Source organism: Hyla sarda, chromosome 2, assembly GCF_029499605.1.
Source record: "Hyla sarda isolate aHylSar1 chromosome 2, aHylSar1.hap1, whole genome shotgun sequence".
NCBI lineage: Eukaryota > Metazoa > Chordata > Amphibia > Anura > Hylidae > Hyla > Hyla sarda.
The window spans coordinates 81,117,634-81,144,139 of record NC_079190.1 but is presented as its reverse complement, the minus strand read 5'-3'; the positions used below and the strand labels follow the sequence as shown (position 1 = coordinate 81,144,139).

Genomic DNA, 26,506 nt, shown 5'->3' with positions numbered 1-26,506 from the left:
ATAATAACAAGACAGCATTTTATCTACATTATATAAAAAGTTTTTTCTAAATGACAGTGCCAACTTAACTGACCTTTGACTTTTGTGTTTTTAAGGCTAGCATCCACGGCTGTGAATAGGGTTGTAAGTCACAGTGGGACATGGACTACCCAATTGAAAACAGTGGCAAGTCTAGGTGCAGCCTGGAATGATCAGTGAATAGAAAGGCTATTCATGGCCACTAGCATATGTGACTCACTGATCATTATGAGCTGCTCATGGCCACTAGCAAATTCAGGTCCTGCTGCAGCTCAAAATTGCATGTCTTAACCGTGCCTGCTAGCACAGCAAGTAAAAGCGCCTGTAAGCAGAGATCTGAAATATAAACCTTTGCAATGTTATTATGATTGCCGGACATAATCAGATTATTTATGGCAAGAAAGACTGTTGAAAACCCATGTGCCAGCTGCTGCTCATAAATGCATGCGTTTTTATCAGTGCATTTATGTCCACGGGTCACAAACATTACACAGACACAAATGTAGGAATATCGCCTTACAAGTACACCAGAGAAGAAATATATTTGATATCTACTCAATAAGTGAACACTAAAAAACATTTAGCAACATGTGAAATCCATTGACATCAGTTGGCACTCTAGGCATATGACCGAAGAAATTGGGTACTATGCTTAACCATACATCATGGAGGCGCTCAGAACAAGTGGAATTCTTTATTAGTTACTGCCATTTCATCCACAAATCTGCAGAAAGAAAAAGGAGAGGAGTAAAATGCATTAAATACATTCATGTACAGCAAACAAGAGAATACAGTATATTATTATTTGGCCAGGAAGTTGAATTTGGTTATTGGCCTCAGCGGTCAAATCAAATGCTCTTTATAGCTCTTCTTGTCAAGAGATAAGGATCCTAAACAGGGAATCCTTTTCTATTGACTATTGATTCCCTAAGGACAAATATTTATGAAGAAACATTGTAGAATCCACCACAGAAATGTAAGGCTTCGCTATTTAAGTAGTGTTAGACCGGCTATGCTTAACACAGGCCCTGGAATAGTTCCCAATGCATACCTAGAATGGGCCTATAAAGTCCCATATACTCAACGAAGGCCAAAATTGTGTTCTTTTTACCTGGGCTAAGACCACTCGGAAATGTGCCATCTCCATAGACGGCAATGCATTTCCGTGTGGAGTTCGCAGAAAGAATGGACATGTCCATTCATTCTGCAGAATCTGAATTTCTGGCACGGAAATTCTGCCGTATGCATAGCACAGCAGAATCCACTAGATTTAAATGGGACTCTGCTGCTGCGGAATCTCCGTGCGGAATTTCGACATGTGAACAAAGCCTTAGTTTCAAAGCTGTGACATGTATTTTATTTGCAAATCTGAACTATGCTATGTGAAATCCATGTTAAAAAAAAACATATGAGAGAACATGGCCTTTTAGGGTATATGAAAATGGCTTTCCTACACTAACCAATCATACTACTTGCATCTCTGTCTCTCCACTTTGCCAGACTCCTGGAGAAATCTGTCTAGTTATTCATGAATAATGTCACCCTGTTTCCTGAAATCTAATATGGCAAACAAGCAGAGCCCTCGAAGGGAGATGGCGCACCACACTACAGGGAGAGAATTTACATGGTGAGATATCACTAATACACTGCATTCTTTAATACAATCTTTTCACTCTGGCCTTCTAATTTGGGTGCTATACATTTACTGGCTTTTAGCTAAGCCTTATTGGTGGAGACCACTGCATTTGAGTCATATTCACTGGTCCTCACACATGGCAATAACCCACAGAGTTGTTTTATAATGCATGAATATAGTTCACTAGGAATGAATAATTTAGCATTCTGGGCGTCAGATCAGTGGTAGAGCTGAAATGGAGTGGACAGCCGATAATGAGGCAAGAGACATTAACCAGCACAATGCCTGCGTGGATGTGGAGAATTGCATTGAAGTTGCTTATTAGAGGCAGGGCCTGGCAAATCCACTGTAACAAAGCAACTGTACACACATTAGACTTTGTTGCTACATATTTATCATGAACAGCTGCTTTTCTTCACAGTAGAAAGACCTATCATACATGAAATATGTTAGATTTTACATCTATTAAAGGCATAATATGGCCCAAGGCTTCGGTACCTTCAGTGCCTGATCTGCTGATCAGAGTTTGCCTATAGCAGACTGCACCAGCAGCGCACCAATTTCATATAGATCAATGCAATTGCATTAAAGGGGTACTCCTCCTCTAGAAATCTTATCCCCCTGCGATCTCCCTGCAGCACCCGGCATTCATTTAGAATGCCGGCTGCGGCCTCGGAAGCTCATAACATCACGGCCACGTCCATCGTGACATCACTGCCACTCCATCTCAATGTAAGTCTATGGAAGGACCGCCATGCCCTGTTCCATAGACTTACATTGAGAGTGGAGTGGCAGATTATGTGTAATGTACCCAGAAGCCTCTGATCGTTGCTGGAGGGATTGCGGTTCCAGGGGCTCGCTGACCCACATTTTATGGTCCTGCCCTTTAATACAGCCCTTTTGGTGTACTTGCAAACGACTTCTACAAGACCTTTTTGGTAGACATATTCCCTGGTCTCCCCAATCAATCCTGCTTTTTCTCAATCTAGATGGTTTGCCGAGGGATTCTCAGGAATTGTTCTGTATAATATGTATATTGGCTAAGATTGTGATAGTAAGTAACTGGAAATCTCTGACTCTTCCTAACGCAGATACCTTACTGCATAAAATACATACGACCTTTTGTGCCCTATTTCTGTTACAAAGCATCTTTGCCATAAGTCCTTTCCCCTGGCTTGCCTTCTACGGTGCCTTATGCTATTAGTGTATGAAAAAATCATAGCCAGAGGGGCGAATAAAATGCCTAAATTTGCCGCTAGATGGAGGCAGTGGTCCTTATCAACACATTGCATTGATAGTTCTTAACAGGACCATCACATCCCTATAGTTAAATGACCTCCTGCATTCTCTGACATAACCCCACTCACTAGAGCTATATTATAATACTGAGTTACTCAGTTTAGTTTCTTGATGACAGTCGGGCAGTATATTGGACTGTTTAAGCACACGATATTGATTGTATATTGAAAGACCGAATTAGCTATTGCATTTATATGATGTGAATGCTATTGTATGTTTTTTTATGTTCAAGGTTTGGACTTGTCGTCCACCCATTGTTGTATTATTTGAAAATGTTCAATAAATACTATTTACAATAAAAAATAAAAAATATAAAAAAGAGAGTGGAGTGGCAGTGACGTCACGATGGGGCGTGGCCGTGACATCACACCACATTACTAGACCTCAGGCACGCAGCAAAATTTGCTCCGTGCACCAGATAACTGCGGTACCACAGAAGAGATTGCGGGATGTCTATGGGAGGAGTACCCCTTTATTCATTTTAAGCAATCCTATGATTGCTCATAAATGTTGCCTATGGGGACTAAAAAAAAAAAAAAAAGTGTAAAAAAAAGATATATATATTCGAAAAAAAAAAACAAATAACTCCCCTTTTCCCATATTCCCCCAAAAAATTTAAAGAAAATAATAAATACCGTATATATAAACATAAATTGTATTGCCGTGTGCATAATTGTCTGAACTATAAAAGGATGACATTCCTGATCCAACAATGGCAACACAAAAGTTTCAGCTTTTTGTTTACATCACATCCCAGAAAAATTGAAATAAAAAGTGATCAAAAAGTTAGATCAATACAAAAGTTGTTTAGATAAAAACTACAGACCACAGCACAAAAACTTAAGCTTTACACAGCTCCACAATATTATAGGCATCAAAACATGACAGTTTTTAATTTATTTTCACAGTAAAAAAAAAAAATTTTAATATCCAAATTTGGCCTTGTCGGAAAGATAAAAATGTTATGGGTCTTTGAAGGTGGAGAAGAAGAAAACATAAGCCGAAATATCAAAATTCAAGAACAGGTTAAAAATGACACAGCTGGTGTATTAGAGCAAAAACATTTATGTACAAACCAAGGGCTTGTTAAAATTTTTTTTGACTTTGCTACACCAATCTGCAGGCTTAGGGCCTTCATAAATATTGGGTTGTCCACCACTAATCTAAAATAATGTAGGGTACCATACGTTTAGGGAATGTATGCCTCAGCAGAATAACTTTAAGTCATTGAACCATTTAAGGAGTTTTAGGAAAGCTGCATGGTCGGAAGATGAAGCAGGACCATGTTGAAGTGACTGGTGACATTTCTTGGTGTACCTGTTGCTACAGATAACACTGACACTGGAACAGCTGCCTTTGTTACACCTGGCATTCAGAATATCTAGCTATTTCATATATATACATATATCTCCTTGTCTGGCTTTGGACAGGACAAACCGTGACTTACCTTGTCATAGGACTGTTAATCATGGGGTATCGGGTGCTCTGTATCCAAGGATAAACATTTTCAGGCTTCTCCTTGATGTCTTGCGGCAGCCACCAGCCATACTGTTGGGCTGTGGTTAGAGGCATTTTCTGGGTTTGTTTAGGAGCTAAAACAAAAAATTTTGTTTTCTTAAAAAGTAAAACCAACTAGCAAGGATGTAAGCCAAAACAAAAAACCTTTCCTCTCTCATACAACATGATAATGTTGGGGATGTGAATTTCTGTCTTATAAAGACACAGACCTTTCATAGACTGATTCTTATCCGATTCATTTTGTTTTGTGCCCATAAGGTTGCGATTATGGCCTGGAAGGATACTTCCCCCTCCTCCTGTCTTGCTGGTTTAATCCGGTTAATAGGTATGTTATTAGTCATAGGTGCCCCAAGAAGTCTGATAAAGTCTGGATGCCCTGGTTGATTTTGAGGGAGTTGGTGGTCCCTTCGGAGCGTGTGGGTTCTCCTCAATAAACGGAGGAGCCTATAGCATGTCAGTGGTGGAAAGGACGGTGTACTGGGGTGTATGCATGATGTATGTTAGTGGTTGTGTCATTGGGCCATTCTGCCCCAGGGGCTTTGTCTTTGACCTGATGCCTGATTGATGGCTTTGTTTTCCACATGGACTCACTATCTCACTATCTGCTGCATCGTTTGTATCCCTGTATATTCATCTGTGATTATTGTGGACTTATACCCTGTGTACATCGGGCATTCTTGTGGAGCTCCCTGGAGCATTGTTGTATGCTTTGTTTATTTTATGTTTCTTAAAATAATTTTTAAAAAATAGTTTTTTCTTTTGCCTTTTTGAATGGTTAATATCTTAGTTTGGAACATATGAGAGTTGGAAGATCGGGTAAAAAGGGCAATAATTTTCAAAGTTATATCAAGACATCTACCGGGGGTAATCTGTCTAATAGAAACCCACTTGACTAAATCAAAGGTTCAGGTGTGGCAACGAAAATGGTGTATTAAATCTTTACATTCAACATATTCGGAATACTCAATGGGAGTGAGTGTATTGGTACATGCAAAAATACAGTTAGGAATCTTACATTATAAGGTGGATAAGTATGGAAGATATGCATTTATGTTAGTAAAATATAAGGGGGAAAAATGGTATGGGCCTTCCTGTATATCCCTCCACCCTTTTCACTATGGGTCCTGCAAAAATTGTGCAGGTTTAGTTCAATAGAAGAGTATGTTCCAGTTTTGGCGATGGGAGATTATAATGAGGTATTACAGGAAGAAATCGATAGGATGCGATTTTGAGAAATACAAGGGAAATTGAGAACGTCATTATTAAAATAATTTGTGAAAGAAATAGGGTTGAGTGATATATGGAGAGAGAGAAATCCTGATGGTTGCGTATTTTCCTGCTTCAATAAAACTAAACAGACGTTATCCAGAACAGATCTGGTTCTAGGTACAACCTCAATAACAAATCTGTGAATTTCGAGCCTAGAAGTATTTCAGACCACTCGCCGATGTCTATTAAGTTAAAAGGGGATTGCAAAAAAGTACAAACTAGGATAAGACTAAGCCCATTTTGGTTGGAAAATGGGGACAAGATATAGAAGTTATTGGCAAAATTCAATAATTTTGGGAAATTATTCAAGGTACAGCATCGGCTAATGTGCTCTGGGATGCTGCAAAGGCTTTTATGAGGGGTTTGTTTTTTGAGAAAATGTCCAGATTTAGAAGGAAGTCTAAGAAGAAGGAGAATATAGGAAAAAAGTGGAAAAAGCAGAGATAGGATACACCCAGACTAAAAATCAAGAAGATAAATTAAAATGGGAGGAGGAGACTTCCAGGTATAGAAAGTATTTAGAAGGAAAAGTAAAGAGGAGTATGGATAAAGGCTACCAGTAAAAATATTTTGAAGGGGGTAGATCAGGGTAATTTTTGTCTAGAATGATAGAAGACAAAAATGTAAAACCAGTAATTGAAGTTATTAGAGATTCACAGGGAAGGCTAAGGAAAGAAGACTAAGAAATTAGATCAGTGTTTTTTTTCCAGTTTTATAAAACTCTTTATACAACACAGATAGAGAAGGAAATTAATTAAATAGAGGGATATGTGGAAGGATGTGATCTGCCAAAATTGCCAGAGGAGGTGGCTGAGGAGTTGTCGTTGGAAATTAAGGAGGAGGTAAGGAAAGTAGTAAAAGAAGCCACTAGGTCAAAAGCAGCAGGCCCAGATGGTTTGTTCTTTGAAACATACAAAATGTTTGGTAATATATTGATCCCTAGATTGGTAGAACTTTTTAAGGAAATCTTTAGGAATGGTTGTATGCCTCAAACAATGGAGGAGGCGGTGATTACGCTTATATTACACTTATTTTAAAACCAGGGAAAGAGTCTGAACCAGGATCATATAGAGCGATTTCATTTAATACAGATAACAAAATTAGGACAAAAGTGTTGGCTAATAGATTGGCAAAGATAATCCCAAAAATGATAGCAGATGACCAGTGTGGGTTTAGAAGAGGTTACTCTACAACAATGTAAGGTTTTTTTTTGCCAATCCACAGGAAGGAACGGGGCCACTCCATTTTGTCACTTGACGCCGTTAAAGCGTTTGACAGAGTGGAGTGGCTCTACCTGTGGAAGGTTTTGGAGGGGTTTGGGGTAGGAATTTTTTTTAACATGGATGAAGATATTGTAACAAACAACCTAGGGCTTCGGTTTTGGTTAATGATTTCGATATAGAGTGTTTCATGTTGACCAGAGGGGCGAGACAGGGGTGTCCTCTCTCTCCCCCCACATCTTTTCCCTGTATATAGAGCCCTTGGTGAGGATCAGGAAAATCAGGAATATGAAGGAGTTGCACGGTTTTTAATGTCAGGGGGAGAGGACAAGGTTGTTCGCGGATGATATTCTTGTATATCTGGCCAATATAGGGGAAAGTTTAGATAGGATGGTTGAGGTGATAGAGGAGTTTGGCCGGGTATCAGGTCTACAAATAAATTGTGACAAAACTGTCTTGATGTCCTTAGATAATGGAGTTACCCACCCAAATATAAAGATATTGGGAGATCCGTACTCCTTTATGTACTTAGGGACCCAAATTGCGAAAGATGTGGGTAGATACGTAGATTTAAATTTGAAACCATTGTTGCAAGAGATTAAGTTTAAGATCTGGTGTGTGCTTCCTCTGAGTATGGCGGATAGAATAAGTTTAGTCAAGATGACAGTTTTGCCCCAAGTGTTGTTTGTCCTTTCAAACAGTCCAATATGGCTTGGAGAGAGGTTTTTTAAGAAGAATGTTGCGGTCGTAAGAGATTTGGTATGGAGTGGGAGAAGACCCAGGATTAAGTTAGAAGATATGATGAGAGAAGAAAATTATAGAGGATTGTCGGTTCCGGACCTTAGAATGTATTTATACGCATCACAGTTAGTCTTTCTGAATAAGTGGAAGAAAGAGGACTATTTAGGAAAAGTAGTAAAAAATTATTTAGGTTGTGAAGATATTTGGTAATATTTGGAGACAGGGATATGTATGCAGGGTAGAGAGGGTTCTTCCCTAATCTATTTAGCACAAAAAGTTTGGAAAAAAATAAAACAAAAAGCATCAATCAGAGGAACACTAAAATTCACACCATTATTTGGTAATAAGAACTATAGAGAAATAGAAAAGTGTGAGAGTGAAAGGTTTTGGGATAAGTATGGTATAAGATTAGTAACACATATGTTTCATGAGGGTGAACGTAAATAATTTCAGAGGGTATGTGAAGAATTTAATGTACCAAAAAAATCTAAATTATAGATATTTACAAGATGCATGTGGTTCATACAACACATGAAAAAGAAAAGTTTGAAGTAAGGGAAGCACCAATAATAAATGTATTAACACAAAGGGAGCTATCTATAAGGTATATAGAGAATTAAGGAAGTTAGAAAATTCAAAAGAATTGCACTATAGCTTAAAAGGTTGGGATTATGATATGGGAATTGTCGGTATAGAAGGTTGGTTAATATGTGTAGAATGGGGAAAAAAATTATAAGGAATGGGGTGCATAGAGTAACACAATTTTTTATAACTAATAGGTTGTACTATACACCAAGGAAATTGACACAAATAGGGAAAGGAGAGATTTTTAGTAGGGATCGACCGATTATCGGTTTGGCCGATATTCACGATTTTGGACGTTATCGGTATCGGCAATTAACAACTTGCCGATTATCCGATAATGCCCCGCCCCACGCAAATGCTTTATAACTGATGATAAAGCATCTTATTTTTTTGTTTTCTACCTTGATATTGTTCTGTATCTTCTGCTCAGTCTCAGTGAGCTCCACAGACTGAGAAGGGGTATTCCCCAGCAGGTGTGACATGATCTGAAGCCCTGTTGGGAGAACTTATGCCCTTACCCTGCTATGCTGCTCTGAACATACAGCGGAGAGCAGTTTAGTGTGTGATCGGCTGTTATTGGCTGAGGTCGCACACACCCTCCTCAATTCTCTACAGTAAAATGTGTGATCAGCTCTACCCAGATTCTTCCAAAGGGAGCTGCAGTATTCAGCACAATATTCAGCACTACGCACTGAAGGCATTATGAACCTACAGTCTAGCTCAGATCAAACAGAAAGGGAGCTGAAATATTCAGCTTCATACACTGGGCTGAGCTTTGGTCCCACCTGCATTTCCTGACTTTTGTCTCTGCCAGGGGACAATCTGCAAGTAGGAGGACCATAAGGAGGACTCCTGGTGGCCAAACTTTTACGGGTTAATTTTACACAAAGTTACAAAATTTTAAGAAGTATATTAGAAAGGTAAATCAAATAAGTTAACCTATAACACACACATATATTTATTTACTAGCTGAGACATACCGTATTTATCGGGGTATACCACGCACCGGCCTATAACACGCACCCTCATTTTACCAAGGATATTTGGGTAAAAAAAAGTTTTTTACCCAAATATCCATGGTAAAATGAGGGTGCGTGTGTGCACGTGTATACCCCGATACATCCCCAGGAAAGGCGGGGGAGAGAGGCCGTCGCTGCCCGCTTCTCTACCCCTGCCTTTCCTGGGGTCTAGAGCGCTGCTGCCGGCCCTTCTCTCCCCCTGGTTACCGGCGCCGCTGCCCGTTCTGTCCCCCTGACTATCGCTGCCCCTTCTCTCCCCCTGGCTGTCGGCGCCGCTTCTCTCCCCCTGTCTATCAGCGCTGGCAATGGGGCGCCGGCACCGATAGTCAGGGGGACAGAACGGGCAGCGGCGCCGATAGCCAGGGGGAGAGAAGGGCCGACAGCAGCGCTCTAGACCCCAGGAAAGGCAGGGGGAGAGAAGCGGGCAGCGACGGCCTCTCTCCCCCTGCCTTTCCTGGGGTGTATCGGCGTATAACACGCACACAGACTTTAGGCTAAAAATTTTAGCCTAAAAAGTGCGTGTTATACGCCGATAAATACGGTATTTTATTTTTATTTTTTTTACAAATGAAGTTCAGTCTGACTAAGCAGATTTTATCAGATGACTAATCAGACAGTAAGAGGAACAGGGGGACTCTGGCAATCATTCTTAACCCATTACACCCCAGCAATTGCATGGGGAACCACTGATCTAACCGGCATCAGTCACTTTCTAGTTTAGATGCCATGATCAGCATTGATCAAAGCGTCTAAAGGTTTATTGAGGCACATTCACAGGATCAGGCTCCAGATGCCCAGAAATCCCACCAGTAAAGAAGATTGTTTGATCATCCGACATGCAGAATCAGCTCCCACAGTTTCCTTGCCCACCATCCAGACACAGGTAGCTCCTTTTATTATATGCCCCTGTCTATGGCCGGACAATTATCAGCCACTTGGCAAAGGGAAAGTTGGTGCAAGATCTACAGACCAAGCTGCAACCTCTACAGGCAAAGGTGCCACAGGATGTCATACGGAACCTGTATACCTCATGCCCAATTGTATCTCAACATGTACTCAGACTAAAGGTGGTCCAACAGGGTATTAGAGCTTCCTTTCTATTGTCGTTTTTCCAATTAAACGTATCCTTTTGCCCTAATATTATAATCCTTTATATATATTATCATTCCATTCACACACATAGGTTTATCATTGTATATAGAGCTGTTTTGTGTCTTTTTTGATAGAATTCTTCTTCGCCTTGTCTACGGTTAGGTTTACTGTAGAGGATTTTGTACTGTAGAATCGAATTTACTAAGTGCGGTTTTTTTTCCGCGCAAAAAAAATTTGCAAACAGCATTTTCTTGCGCAAATATACACCACCTCGGAGGACCCGTACCAAAGTGTCTATTTTGGCACAGTAAGGACTGCTACTCCCATCATGGACAGACTCTGCCCATGATGGGAGTTGTAGTCCAGGGGCTGAGGTGCAGATCGCACCGGGTCATTCTGCAGAGACCCGCTGTGATCCGCATTTATTATTAACTGTAAAAGCCGGAGTATATGCGGCTACACTGCGCTGCCGCCGGCTCCTATAAACTAGGGATCGACCGATATCGTTTTTTTAGGGCCGATACCGATAATCGGTGGAGGTTAGGACCGATAGCCGATAACTTATACCGATATTCCGGTATAAGTTATCGGCTATTTATCCCCCCTCGACACCGCTGCAGGTCATTGATTTAAAGCGGGCGCTTTAAATCAATGCACTGCAGTCGCTTTTGCGGTGCCATAGGCCGCCGCCGCCGCCACCACCACCCGCTTCTCTCCCCTACCTGTCAGGGTGGTCCGGGCCATCCATCCATCCTTCCTGTAGTGTCCGGCGGCATTCCGGGTGGAGGGTGAACCGGTCCGGGCTGTCCTTCTTCTCCAGGGGTCATCTTCTCCACTCTGGGCAGGCTCTGGCCTAGTAGCGCAGCATAGACGCCGCTGCGCAGTGACACCCGTGCGCAGCGACGCACCTGACGTCACGGCGCAGCGGCGTCTATGCAGCGTACTAGGCCGGAGCCTGCCCTGAGTGGAGAAGAGGACCCCAGGAGAAGGACAGCCCGTACCGGTGCACCCTCCACCCGGAATGGTGCCGGACGCTACAGGAAGGAAGGATGGATGGATTTTTTTTATTGACTCGGAGGGTGGGGAAGGGGCCCGACCGGTATAGCGGTATGGGCAAAAATCCATACCGGTATACCACCCAGCACTATGGTGAGGGGTGCGATGCGGTGGGTTGGGGGGGCGGTCGCGGTGCGGCGGTTCGGGGCATTATCCCCATTATTATGCCCAAAATCATGATTATCGGCCGATAATATCGGCCATACCGATAATCCGTCGATCGATACTATAAACACTGTCATAATTCATAATCCCCGCCGCCGGGACATGGGAGCTCTGATTGATCAATAGCTATTCACCAATCAGAGCTCCCGTGTTCCGGCAGGGATTATGAATTATAAGAACTGTATACAGTATAGGAGCCTGCGGGCAGCGCAGTGTAGACGCATGTACCGCCGGCTTGTATAGTTAATAAATGCGGATCGCAGCGGATCTCCAGAGAATGATCTGCTGTGATCTGCCCCTCTGCCCTTGGACTACTACTCCCATCATGGGTGCGCTGCGATCCACATTTATTAACTGTAAAAGCCGGCGGTACATGCGGCTACATCGCACTGCCGTTGGCTTCTATATACACTGTCATAATTCATAATCCCTGCTGCCGGGAGCTCTGATTGGTCAATAGCTATTCACCAATCAGAGCTCCCGTGTTCGGTGGCGGGGATTATGAAAGCTGTATATAGAAGCCGGCGGGGTGCACAGTGTAGACGCATGTACCGCCGGCTTTTTAATTTAAATGCGGATCGCAGCAGATCATTCTCTGGAGATCTGCTGGGATCCGCATTTATTAACTATACAAACCGGCGGTACATTCCTCTACACTGCGCTGCCCGTCGGCTTCTATATACACTGTCATAATTAGGGATCGACTGATTATCAGTTTGGCCGATATTACCGACCGATATTCGCGTTTTTGGACGTTATCAGTATCGGCAATTACCTTGCCGATCATCTGACAATGCCCCGCCCCCCCTACAACTCCCATCATGGGGGGCTGTAGTTAAACAACCCACAACAGACTCTGTACCATGATAATAGTAGTAGTCCAAGGGCAGAGGGACAAATCTCTGTTCACATTATGCGTTTTGCATAATGGGAACAGAGCCTTTCTGGCAGTGTGTTCCCAAACTCCATCTGTTGCTTAACTACAGCCCCCCATGATGGGAGTTGTAGTCTAGCAACAATTGGAGGCTCTCTGTTTAGGAACACGCTGCATTATGTGCGCTCTTCCCAGGGGAGAGAGCAAAAAATGTACTAACCCATATTTCTTGTTTTTCTTTTCTTCTCATTTCAGATTTCTGAATGCGGAGGACTACGTCAGATTCGGTGGACTGCGATGATGACCAGCGTTTTTTTTTATTCAATAAAATGGTTAACGAGGGCTGTGGGGGAGTGTTTTTAAATTAAAAAAAATTTCAATGTGTCATGTTTTTTATAATTGAGTTTTCAGGGTTAGTAGTGGAAGCTGTCATATAGACGGAATCCATTACTAAGCTGGGGCTTAGCGTTAGCCCCAAAATCAGCTAATGCTAACCTCTAATTATTACCCCGGTACCCACCGCCACTGGGGTGCCGGGAAGAGCCAGTACCAACAGGTCTGGAGCATCAAAAATGGTGCTCCTGGGCCTAGGCAGTAACAGGCTGGTATTATTTAGGCTGGGGAGGGCCAGTAACAATGGTCCTCGCCCACCCTGGTAACATCAGGCTGTTGCTGCTTGGTTGGTATCTGGCTGATAATGAAAATAAGGGGAACCCTATGCGTTTTTTTTCCTATAAATTATATCAGCCAGATACCAACCAAGCCGCAACAGCGTGACGTCACGAGGGTGAGCAAGGACCATTGTTACTGGCCCTCCTGAGCCTAAATAACGCCAGCCTGTTACAGCCTAGGCCAGGAGCGCCATTTTAGACGCTCCGGGCCTGTTGGTCCCGGCTCTTCCCAAAACCACTGTGGCGGTGGATACCGGGGTAATAATTGGGGGTTAGCGCTAGCTGATTTGGGGCTAACGCTAAGCCCGGCCCAGTAATAGATTCTGTCTACAGGACGCCTTCCACTACCAAGCCTGAAAATTCAACTATAAAAAAACACAACACATTGAGAAAAAGAGACATAGCCGATAACTTGTACCGGAATATCGGTATAAGTTATCGGCTATCGGCCTGAAAGGCCACAGATTATCGGTATCGGCCCTAAAAAAACTATATCGGTCGATCCCTAGAGTGTACAGCCTTAGTAAATCCGGAGCAAGAGTGTAAATTAGACAATCAGTGTAAAGGGGTAGAACTGTATCTACAATAGACAAATAATGATAAATCTCCCCCATAACGTTTATTTGACTCTACCAATTCCTATTTTATAAGTTATTTATTTATTTTATTTATTTTTTTGGCAATGTGTGTACTATATGATAACCTAGCCTAAAAGTAAAAAAAAAAAAAAAAAAAAGCACAGACCCTCAAATATACACTGCTCAAAAAAATAAAGGGAACACTTAAAAAACACAATATAACTCCAAGTCAATCACACTTCTGTGAAATCACACTGTCCACTCAGGAAGCAACACTGATTGACAATCAATTTCACATGCTGTTGTGCAAATGGAACAGACAACAGGTGGAAATTATAGGCAATTAGCAAGAGACCCCCAATAAAGGAGTGGTTCTGCAGGTGTTGACCACAGACCACTTCTCAGCTCCTATGTGCTTCCTGGATGATGTTTTGGTCACTTTTTAATGCCGGCGGTGCTTTTACTCTAGTGGTAGCATGAGACAGAGTCTACAACCCACACAAGTGGCTCAGGTAGTGCAGCTCATCCAGGATGGCACATCAATGCGAGCTGTGGCAAGAAGGTTTGCTGTGTCTGTCAGCGTAGTATCCAGAACATGTTGACGCTACCAGGAGACATGGAGAAGGCTGTAGGAGGGCAACAACCCAGCAGCAGGACCACTACTTCCACCTTTGCTCAAGGAGGAGCAGAAGGAGATCTGCCAGAGCCCTACAAAATTATCTCCAGCAGGCCACAAATGTGCATGTGTCCACTCAAACAGTCAGAAACAGACTCCATGAGGGAGGTATGAGGGCCCGACGTCCACAGGTGGAGGTTTGCTTACAGCCCAACACCGTGCAGGACATTTGGCATTTGCCAGAGAACACCAAGATTGGCAAATTTGCCACTGGTGCCCTGTGCTCTTCACAGATGAAAAAAGGTTCACACTGAGCGCATGTGACAGACATGACGACAGCATGTGACAGAGTCTGGAGACGCCGTGGAGAACGTTCTGCTGCCTGCAACATCCTCCAGCATGATCGGTTTGGCGGTGGGTCAGTAATGGTGTGGGGTGGCATTTCTTTGGGGGGCCACACAGCCCTCTATACGCTTGTCAGTGGTAGCCTGACTGCCATTAGGTACCGAGATGAGATCCTCAGACCCCTTGTGAGACCATCTGGTGCGGTTGGCCCTGGGTTCTTCCTAATGCAAGACAATGCTAGACCTCATGTGGCTGGAGTGTGTCAGCAGTTCCTGCAAGAGGAAGGCATTGATGTTATGGACTGGCCCGCCCGTTCCCCAGACCTGAATCCGATTGAGCACATCTGGGACATCATGTCTCGCTCCATCCACCAACGCCACGTTGCACCACAGATTGTCCAGGAGTTGGCGGATGTTTTAGTCCAGGTCTGGGAGGACATCCCTCAGGAGACCATCTGCCACCTCATCAGGAGCATGCCCAGGCGTTGTAGGGAGGTCATAGGGGCACGTGGAGGCCACACACACTACTGAGCCTCATTTTGACTTGTTTTAAGGACATAACATCAAAGTTGGATCAGCCTATAGTGTGGTTTTCCACTTTGATTTTGAGTGTGACTCCATATCCAGACTTCCATGGGTTGATACATTTGATTTCCATTGATAATTTTTGTGTGATTTTGTGATCAGCACATTCAACTATGTAAAGACGAAAGTATTTCATACGATTAGTTCCTTCATTCAGATCTAGGATGCGTTATCTTAGTGTTCCCTTTATTTTTTGAGCAGTGTATGCCTTTAGCATTATAATAACAACTATAATATACAATATTATCTGTAGCTATCATTTATATTTTCCTTCACAGTATTTTTCAATAAATTGACACCATAAAACACATAATAATAATAATATTAATGATAAATTCAGTGCAGACACTGAACGCAGCTTCTAATTTCTTTCCTCTTCTTATCCCAGTTGTTTTAGTTAGTAAAGGGAATGTGACTTCTGACACAGCCCCATGTTCCCTCATCTTGCAGGAATGAAGGCTGTAAATGCCCTCTGCAGGGTAATGTGAGTATGACAGCTTTAAGATTACTTAGAAAAAAATTATTTAAAAAGTGGCCTTGGATCAAGAAAAATTGACTAATAACAGACAATGGTGCCTGCGACAACGGCTCCCAACTATTTACATTGGCGCAGGTTAACATTCCATACTAGAGGAATCTGGCAACCACATATGCCTTCTCACCCTATGACAATAAGGCTGGGTTCACACTAGCATACTATGGAGTCACACCCTGACCTAGGATCTAATAGCCTGAACTTACAGCCATCAGCTACATTATGTAACCAGCTTTAGGTTACAATTCACAGCAGACATTGGGCTAAAGTCAGGCTTCCCCCATACAAGTTGATTCTGCATTTGTAAATGATATATATATATATATATATATATATATATATATATATACGGTATACAGTCATGGCTGTATATATATATATATATATATATATATATATATATATATATATATATACAGTCATGGCTGTAAATGTTGGCAGTTGGCACCCCTGAAATTTTTCAAAAAAATGAAGTATTTCTCACATAAAAGGATTGCAGTAACATGTTTTGCTATACACATGTTTATTCCCTTTGTGTGTAAGTATGTCACACCAAACTCCAAAAATGGGCTGGAAAAAATTATTGGCACCCTTAACTTAATATTTGGTTGCACCCTTTGGAAAAAATAACTGAAATCAGTCGCTTCCTATAACCATCAATAAGCTTCTTACACCTCTCAGCCGGAATGTTGGACCACTCTTCCTTTGCCAACTGCTCCAGGTCTCTCTTATTGGAAGGCGCCTTTTCTCAACAGCAATTTTAAGATCTCTCCGCAGGTGTTCAATGGGATTTAGATCTGGACTCATTGCTGGCCACTTCAGAACTCTCCAGCGCTTTGTTGCCATCCATTTCTGGGTGCTTTCTGACGCATGTTTGGGGTCATTGTCCTACTGGAAGACCCAAGATCTCGGACGCAACCCAGCTTTCTGACACTGGGCTGTACAGTGCGACCCAAAATCCATTGGTAATCCTCAGATTTCATGATGCCTTGCACACATTCAAGGCACCCAGTGCCAGAGGCAGCAAAACAACCCCAAAACATCATTGAACCTCCACCATATTTCACTGTAGGTATTGTGTTCTTTTCTTTGTAGGCCTCATTTCATTTTCGGTAAACAGTAGAATGATATGCTTTACCAAAAGGTTCTATCTTGGTCTCATCTGTCCACAAGACATTTTCCCAGAAGGATTTTGTCTTACTCAAGTTCATTTTGGCAAAATGTAGTCTTGCTTTTTTATGTCTCTGTTTCAGCAGTGGGGTCCTACTGGGTCTCCTGCCATAGCGTTTCTTTCATTTAAATGTCGACAGATAGTTCACGCTGACACTGAGCCTGCAGGACAGCTTGAATATCTTTGGAACTTGTTTGGGGCTGCTTATCCACCATCTGGACTATCCTGCATGCACAGCTTTCATCTATTTTTCTCTTCTGTCCATGCCCAGGGAGATTAGCTACAGTGCCATGGGTTGCAAACATCTTGATAACATTTTGCACTGTGGACAAAGGCTAATCTAGATCTCTGGAGATGGACTTGTAACCCTTAGATTGTTGATATTTTTCCACAATTTTGGTTCTCAAGTCCTCAGACAGTTCTCTTCTCCTCTTTCTGTTGTCCATGCTTAGACACACAATGCAAAGACTAAGTGAACTTCTCTCCTTTTTATCTGCTTTCAGGTGGGATTTTTATATTGCCCACACCTGTTACTTGCCCCAGGTGAGTTTAAAGGAGCATCACATGCTTGAAACAATCTTTCCACAATTTTTGAAGGGGTGCCAATAATTCTGTCCAGCCCATTTTTGGAGTTTGGTGTGACATTATGTCCAATTTGCTTTTTTTCCTCCCTTTTTTGGTTTTGTTACTGCAATCCTTTTCTGTGAGAAATACTTCATTTTCTAGAAAAATGTCAGGGGTGCCAACATTTACGGCCATGAATATATATATATATAATATATATATATATATAGTAATTTTGAGTAGCCGTATTAGTCCAGTGATGCAGATGCAAATCAAAAAATGGTGCAGTATCTTGTAATACCTTTTTTATTGGACTAACAGAATTTTGTAGAGACAAGCTTTCGGGATTCCTCCCTTTATCAAGTCTAAAGCAAATCTAAGCTCACAAGCAGAAGACACAGGTTACACCTCACAGATATGCAGGGGTTAAGACAATAGATGTACTGTACTGGATTCTCTTTTGTATCTCACTTTGTCCTGTTTAATTACCAGTCTCTCCCCTGCTCCCCCCTCCCTTCCCCCTTTTTCTCATCCTTATCTATTTAGTCTATATTCCTATAGCAGGACAATTTATGGCCCATCTTAGTGTGAATTCTCCACATCTATTGTCTTAACCCCTGCATATCTGTGAGATGTAACCTGTGTCTTCTACTTGTGAGCTTAGATTTGCTTGATAAAGGGAGGAATCCCGAAAGCTTCTCTACAAAATTCTGTTAGTCCAATAAAAAAGGTATTAAAAGATACTGCAACATTTTTTGATTTGCATCTATATATATATATATATATATATATATATATATATATATATATACACACACACACACACACAGTGAAATCTCCATTAACGGACACCTCCCAATAGGGGACACCTCTGTGGTGAGGGTGTGATGAAGGGCAGATGGCAGTAATCCCTTGTTTTCGTGACGCCAGGGCCTAGTTATCCTCTACACCAGGGGTACTCAACTATTTTTAGTGAGGGTTCGCTCATCCAGGTCTGTCACTGGTAAAGGTCCGAGCTAAGCGCTAAAGCCTGGTTCACACCTATTGGCCGCAGTGCCATCAAGGATTTAGGTAAAATGACTCTGGAGGATGTAAATGTACTGTTTCCTGTATTTTCTGAATACTGCCGCATACTGTACCCCTAACCCCTGAAAATAATACTGCCGCATCCTGTACCTCTAAAAATAATACCACTGCCTACTGTATCCCTGAAAATAATACTGCCGCATACTGTACCCCTATAAATACAGCTGCCTACTGTACTGCTAAAAATAAAACTGCCGCATAATGTACCCTTATAAATAATACAGCTGCCTACTAGACCACTGAAAATAATACTGCCGCATACTGTACCCCTAAAAATACCACTGCCTACTGTACCCTCGAAAAAAATACTGCTGCATACTGTACCGCTGAAAATAATATTGTCACAGACTCTCTAATAACAATACTGCTGCATACCTAAAAATAAAACCGCTGCCTACGATACCCCTGAAAATAATATTGCTGCATAATGAACCCCTGAAAATAATACTGTCACAGACTGTATCTCTGAAAATACTGCTGCATACTGTACCCATAAAAATACAGCTGCCTACTGTACCCCTGAAAATTATACTGCTGCATACTGTACCCCTGAAAATAATACAACTGCCTACTGTGCCCCTGAAAATTATACTGCTGCATACTGTACCCCTGAAAATAATACTGCCACAGACTGTATCTCTGAAAATACTACCGCATACTGTACCAATGAAAATAATACTGCCACAGACAATAAAATACTGCCCTTGAATGTAATACTGCTACACTGTACCCCTAAATAAAATACTGCCACATGCTGTACCCCTGAATATAATACTGACACACACTGTACAACTAAATATATTACCACCACACACTGTACCACTAAATATATTACTGTCACACACTGTACCCCCTGAATATAATACTGCCATATACTATACCCCTGCATATATTACTGTCACATGCTGTGCCCCTGGTATATTACTGCAACATGCTATTCCCCTCTATATAATACTGCCTGCATGCTGTGCCCCTGGATATATTACTGCCTCACACTGTGCCCTGGTATATTATTGCCACACGCTATTCCCCTGGTATAGTGCTGCCACATGCTATGCTCTAGGTATATTACTGTCAAATGCTGTATCCCAGGGTATATTACTGTCAAATGCTGTATCCCAGGTATATTTCTACCCCACGGTATGCCCCTGATATAGTACTGCCACACGCTATATCCCTGTTTATATTACTGTTACACGCTATATCCCTGTTATCTTACGGACACATGCTATGGGGAAGATTTATCAAAACCAGTGGACAGGCAAAGTTACCTAGTTACATATAGCAACCAATCAGATCGCTTCTTTCATTCTTAACAAGGCCTGTGAAAAATGAAAGAAGCGATCTGTTTGGTTGCTATGGGCAACTGGGCAACTTTGCCTGTCCACTGGTTTTGATAAATCTCCCCCATGTCCCCAAATATCATTTTGACAAACACTGTGCCCTGTACCGACTTATTGTACCATAAAACAATAAATGATGCCGCTGTGCCCCTTCTCACCCCCCCCCCTCACCCATTCTCACCCCCCCCCTCACCCATTCTCACCCCCCCTCACCCATTCTCACCCCCCCCCCTCACCCATTCTCACCCCCCCCCCTCACCCTCACCCCCCCCCCCCTCACCCTCACCCCCCCCCCTCACCCTCACCCCCCCCCCTCACCCTCACCCCACCCCTCACCCATTCTCACCCCACCCCTCACCCATTCTCACCCCCCTCACCCATTCTCACCCCCCCCCTCACCCATTCTTACCCCCCCCTCACCCATTCTCACCCCCCCTCTCTCCTTTCTGACAGGAGATCAGCATCGCTCAGTAGCTTCAGTGGAAGGGGATGTGTGCGGGTCGGCAGCGCTAACAGCAGACTATGACAGGGCACCAGTGTACCAGGCTGGCATTCACTTTTTCCCCCTCACTCAGCGCATGATCGAAGATGCCGCCAAGGCAAAGAGCAGACGTGCACGCCAGCACGGGCCACGTCTGTTCCCAGCAGCCTCCCCCGCCCCATCTCCTGGTATTCAGACAGCGCGGCACGTTACGCTGCGCTTCTTCCCAAAAGCCACCGCTGTATAAAGCAGCGGTGGCAATAACGGTGGCCAGAGCAAATGATGCAGGATGCGCTAATCGCGCAGCCTGCATCACAAAAGAAGTGCCGGGCGGGCAGAAATACAGCGTTCGGCTGTACTGCTCCTCACCCATTCTCACCCCCCCCCCCCTCACCCATTCTCACCCCCCCCATTCTCACCCCCCCCATTCTCACCCCCCCCCTCACCCATTCTCACCCCCCCTCACCCATTCTCACCCCCCCTCACCCATTCTCACCCCCCCCCCCTCACCCATTCTCACCCCCCCCCTCACCCATTCTCACCCCCCCCCCTCACCCATTCTCACCCCCCCCCCTCACCCATTCTCACCCCCCCCCCTCACCCATTCTCACCCCCCCCCTCACCCATTCTCACCCCCCCCCTCACCCATTCTCACCCCCCCCCTCACCCATTCTCACCCCCCCCCCTCACCCATTCTCACCCCCCCCCTCACCCATTCTCACCCCCCCCCCCTCACCCATTCTCACCCCCCCCCCTCACCCATTCTCACCCCCCCCCTCACCCATTCTCACCCCCCCCCTCACCCATTCTCACCCCCCCCCCCTCACCCATTCTCACCCCCCCCCCCTCACCCATTCTCACCCCCCCCCCTCACCCATTCTCACCCCCCCCCTCACCCATTCTCACCCCCCCCCTCACCCATTCTCACCCCCCCCCCCCTCACCCATTCTCACCCCCCCCTCACCCATTCTCACCCCCCCCCTCACCCATTCTCACCCCCCCCCCTCACCCATTCTCACCCCCCCCCATTCTCACCCCCCCCCATTCTCACCCCCCCCCTCACCCATTCTCACCCCCCCCCCTCACCCATTCTCACCCCCCCCCCCCTCACCCATTCTCACCCCCCCCCCCCTCACCCATTCTCACCCCCCCCCCCCTCACCCATTCTCACCCCCCCCCCCTCACCCATTCTCACCCCCCCCCCCTCACCCATTCTCACCCCCCCCTCACCCATTCTCACCCCCCCCCTCACCCATTCTCACCCCCCCCCCTCACCCATTCTCACCCCCCCCCACCCATTCTCACCCCCCCCCCCCTCACCCATTCTCACCCCCCCCTCACCCATTCTCACCCCCCCCCTCACCCATTCTCACCCCCCCCCCTCACCCATTCTCACCCCCCCCCCTCACCCATTCTCACCCCCCCCCCCTCACCCATTCTCACCCCCCCCCTCACCCATTCTCACCCCCCCCCTCACCTTTCTGACAGGAGATCAGCATCACTCAGTAGCTTCAGTGGCAGGGGATGTGCGCGGGTCGGCAGCGCTAACAGCAGACTATGACAGGGCACCAGTGTACCAGGCTGGCATTCACTTTTTCCCCCTCACTCAGCGCATGATCGAAGATGCCGCCAAGGCAAAGAGCAGACGTGCACGCCAGCACGGGCCACGTCTGTTCCCAGCAGCCTCCCCCGCCCCATCTCCTGGTATTCAGACAGTGCGGCACGTTACGCTGCGCTTCTTCCCAAAAGCCACCGCTGTATAAAGCAGCGGTGGCAATAACGGTGGCCAGAGCAAATGATGCAGGATGCGCTAATCGCGCAGCCTGCATCACAAAAGAAGTGCCGGGCGGGCAGAAATACAGCGTTCGGCTGTACTGCTCCTCAGCTTTGACTGAACTGGCTAGCTCCTCCCTTGGTTTTATAAGGGAGCAATTTGGAGGACTCCCATAGGTCACCCACAAGTCACCTGGTCACTGACACCTTCCCTGATTACATGACTTGGTAACAACATTTAAAGGCATATGAACATTAGAAAGGCAAATTAGTAAATAACATAGGACACTGTTAACCACTCAAGGTACATTGCATGGAGGTGGACCCAGGGGACACTGAAATAAAGTCCGCCACACAGGACAGAAAGGGTACATGAGAGCGACTCCGGTACTGGGCCACCACATCTCCCAATAGCAGACCGTTTTTAATTCCCCGGCAGAGTCCCATAAGACTCATTTAGGAAGAATTTTGAGTCTTTTTTATTCCCTGTGAGTGTCCGCTATTGGGAGATTCCACTGTGTATATATATGTCCCCATGCCTGCCGCATTTGTAAACTATTATGTAAATTGTGTATCAGGAATTAGCTATAAAATATTCTATAATATTGTCTTCTTATATTGAAATATACTTACTTCTTAGGTGCTGGTGGCGTCTTACTATTTCATGATACTTCCCATGACTACTATATGGAGAAGAAGGAACAAGAGGAGGAAGTTTGGTTCCATTTTGTGCATTTTCACCTACAAAATCAGATCAATAATAGCAACTGTAAAAAACATTTACATAATAAAAAGACTAGACCGAGCCTAGTACAGTGCAGGCATAAAGATGTCCCACATTAGGATATATTCACAAGTACAGAATCTGCTGCATATTTTGTGCAGCCGATTTTACTACCTATTAACTTCAATGGGTAGCAAAATCAGCTGCAGAAAATATGCAGCAGATTCTGTATGTGTGAATGTACCCTTAATGGGTTTCAAAAATACGTATTAGACAAATGGCAGCCGTCATTGGCAATACATTTCTGAAGACCTTTCCATTAGGCTGCATTCACACCACAATTGTTCAATAAGGTCACTGAGAAAGGGCAAAACCCAGCGCTCCCGTTTCCCAGTTGGACCCAGCCCGCATCTCATTCATTTGAATGAGCCAACTGGAGTCAGTGACTGGTCGGCTCATTTTTCCTCCGTATCCAGTTTTGTGACCGGACTGAAAACCGTAGTTTACTACGGTTTTCTGAACATTGCATGGAAAAGTCCCCTATGGGGAAATTAAAAAGTATACATGAAAAAAAATAATAATAATAATTAAAACACACATTAGCTCCCTCCCTAATACAAATTTAAAAGACCCCCTTTAAAAAATAAAATAAAAAGATATAGTATTATTATTATTATTATTATTAATAATAATAATAAATAAAATAAATATACCAATATAACCACACATAAATATCAAATTTCAAAATTGCTGATTTTTGGTCACATTACACCCCAGAAAAAAAATGGAATAAAAAGTATGTAAAAAGTCATATGTGCAATAATAGTACCAATATAAACTACAGCTCACGGGGCATACAGTCCCCGTACAGTCCCATATACTGAAAAATAAGAAAGTTCTAAGGGTCAAAATATACCAATATTAAACAAACTTATTTTGTTTAAAACATTTTTTTAAAGCAGTACAGTAAGAAAGCATGTAAATATGGGTAACGTTTTAATCTCGTTGACCCACAGAATAGAGCTAACATGTCATTTTACCCTAAAGTGCACTTCGTAAAAACGAAACACCCAAAATTTGCAAAATTGGTTTCCCCCCAAATAATATTTTTTGGGTTGTGCTGTACATTTATGGTAAATTAAAATGTGTACAATCGGTTGCACAAAAAACAAGCACGTGGATTGAAAAATAAAAGAGTTATGGCTCTTAAAAGATGATGCAGAAAATTAGGTGTGTCCTTAGGGGGTTAATCAACAAATTAACCCATAGGGGTTAAAGAAAAAACCTCTTATAAGCGTGTTGACAGATAATTGATGACACTTAACTTTTATTGTGTGCTTATAAAATATAACATGAGAACATAACGTTTAAAAACACACCTCATACAGTGTCAATATTCTGTAATTAATATCTTATGATCACTACTCACTCAATGCACCTCTAATAATCCCAGCTACCAAAAGGGACGACACTATATTGGCCCTTTATAGAGTATGGGGCGTATTATTGAAAGGCCTCCACTAAACATATATCAGTACAAGGATATTAATATTTATATATATATATCCTTGGTTGGTATCCAATCCACCACTTGCTACTGCGGTGGTTGGAGACCGATATAGAATCAGGTGAAAACAGTCTCCAGCAATGTGTATCAGTGCTGGCTGGTTGTAGGGATAAGCCAGCCCCGCACCACGCTGTACACTGCGGGTGTGGGCTGGATAGAAGTGCAGAGATCGTGAATTAGTCAATGGTTCATTGTATTCACTGCATGTGATTATATTCACACAATGAGGTGCATGTTTAAAATGAACTGCTGTCACCCCGACATGTTTCGCCCCTCACAGTCTCCTTGATAAAGCCCTGTGAGGGGCGAAACATGTCGGGGTGACAGCAGTTCATTTTAAACTTGCACCTCATTGTGTGAATATAATCACATGCAGTGAATACAATGAACCATTGACTAATTCACGATCTCTGCACTTCTATCCAGCCCACACCCGCAGTGTACAGCGTGGTGCGGCGCTGGCTTATCCCTACAACCAGCCAGCACTGATACACATTGCTGGAGACTGTTTTCACCTGATTCTATATCGGTCTCCAACCACCGCAGTAGCAAGTGGTGGATTGGATACCAACCAAGGATATATATAAATATTAATATCCTTGTACTGATATATGTTTAGTGGAGGCCTTTCAATAATACGCCCCATACTCTATAAAGGGCCAATATAGTGTCGTCCCTTTTGGTAGCTGGGATTATTAGAGGTGCATTGAGTGAGTAGTGATCATAAGATATTAATTACGGAATATTGACACTGTATGAGGTGTGTTTTTAAACATTATGTTCTCATGTTATATTTTATAAGCACACAATAAAAGTTAAGTATTATCAATTATCTGTCAACACGCTTATAAGAGGTTTTTTCTTTAACCCCTATGGGTTAATTTGTTGTTTAGGTGTTGATACCTCGAGCGTGTTATTTGGCCAATAATTAGTACTTAGGGGGTTAATGGTACATTTAGGCTAGGTTCAGACTATGGAATTTCCGCCTGCAATTCCGCTTTGAAATTGCAGGGGGAAATTCCGCTTGCTAAAATGCATAGTGTAGTGAATGGGTTTCCATTCACAAATTCACACTTCGGAATTTGTGAAGCGGAATTTATGAATGGAAAATCCGCTTGGAAATTTCCGCCTGAAGAATGGCGTTGCTCTTTCTTCAGGCGGAAATACTCGCGGAACACATTGCAGTCTATTGGAGACTGCAGTGTCCACGCGGTCCTAGCGCCGACTGATTCAGGCCGCACTCGCAATCTCCGGGCAGAAATTTTCCGCCCGGAGATTCCGTAGTCTGAACCTAGCCTTACATGAATTCTGCCCAAGTGAATATACACAATGGGGGGGGTTATGGGGAGATTTATATAGTAGGACTCTGTTGCCCGTAGCAACCAATCACAGCTTAGCTTTAATTTTTCATATTGCTCTGGTAAAATGAAAAAGCTGAGCTGTGATTGGTTGCCATGGGCAACAAAGAGAATTTTACTATAAATCAATGCGCTAAATCTCCCCAATAGAGCTTAAAATCAGTGTCAGAAAACCAACACATATTTTTGGTATTTTTAGTGCAGTTTTCAGTTTTGCATCCAGATTTTAATGTGTCAGTCATTGGCCCGGACAGCGCACTAGCTCTCTGAGCGGATTATGCAGCAGATCTGTAATCACATGTCAGTGATCACGTGGGATCCCGGAGACAGTACAACGATACATCAGCACATAAAAGCTACACAAACAACATATAAATAATAGAGTGCGCTCCATCTGTCTCTAATACTCTAGGCAGCCGCTGCCATCTCACCTGCAGGGACCTGAGCGGCCCGGAGAGGAGCCTGATAACCGAGGCCTGTGATTCCGAAGAAAGCCATGCCGGGACCTAGACGGAAGCGTCGCCGGTTACCATGGTGAGCATAGCTGCCGCGCAAACCGTAACCATGGAGACAGATCTGTAGTGCGGCGCGTTCTGAGGCTGACAGGACTCTCTGATA

General features: G+C 43.7%; 2 protein-coding genes across 2 annotated transcripts in view; one reads left to right on the top strand and one right to left on the bottom strand.

Moving 5' to 3' along the window:
* Window positions 1-398: 398 nt before the first annotated feature.
* Window positions 399-26,506, bottom strand: SPMIP11 (sperm microtubule inner protein 11). The gene is made up of 4 exons (XM_056562240.1): window positions 26,320-26,506; window positions 22,873-22,980; window positions 4,401-4,545; window positions 399-742 (listed from the first exon to the last, which is right to left on the bottom strand). The coding sequence occupies exons 1-4, from the start codon at window positions 26,384-26,386 to the stop codon at window positions 694-696; spliced, it is 369 nt and encodes a 122-aa protein (XP_056418215.1). The 5' UTR covers window positions 26,387-26,506; the 3' UTR covers window positions 399-693.
* CCNT1 (cyclin T1) overlaps window positions 26,303-26,506 on the top strand; it is a 70,744-nt gene continuing 70,540 nt past the window's right edge. Inside the window, exon 1 of the mRNA XM_056562239.1 lies at window positions 26,303-26,422. Coding sequence (XP_056418214.1) covers window positions 26,420-26,422 — 3 coding nt within the window. The 5' untranslated portion in view covers window positions 26,303-26,419. The remainder of the gene's footprint in view (window positions 26,423-26,506) is intronic.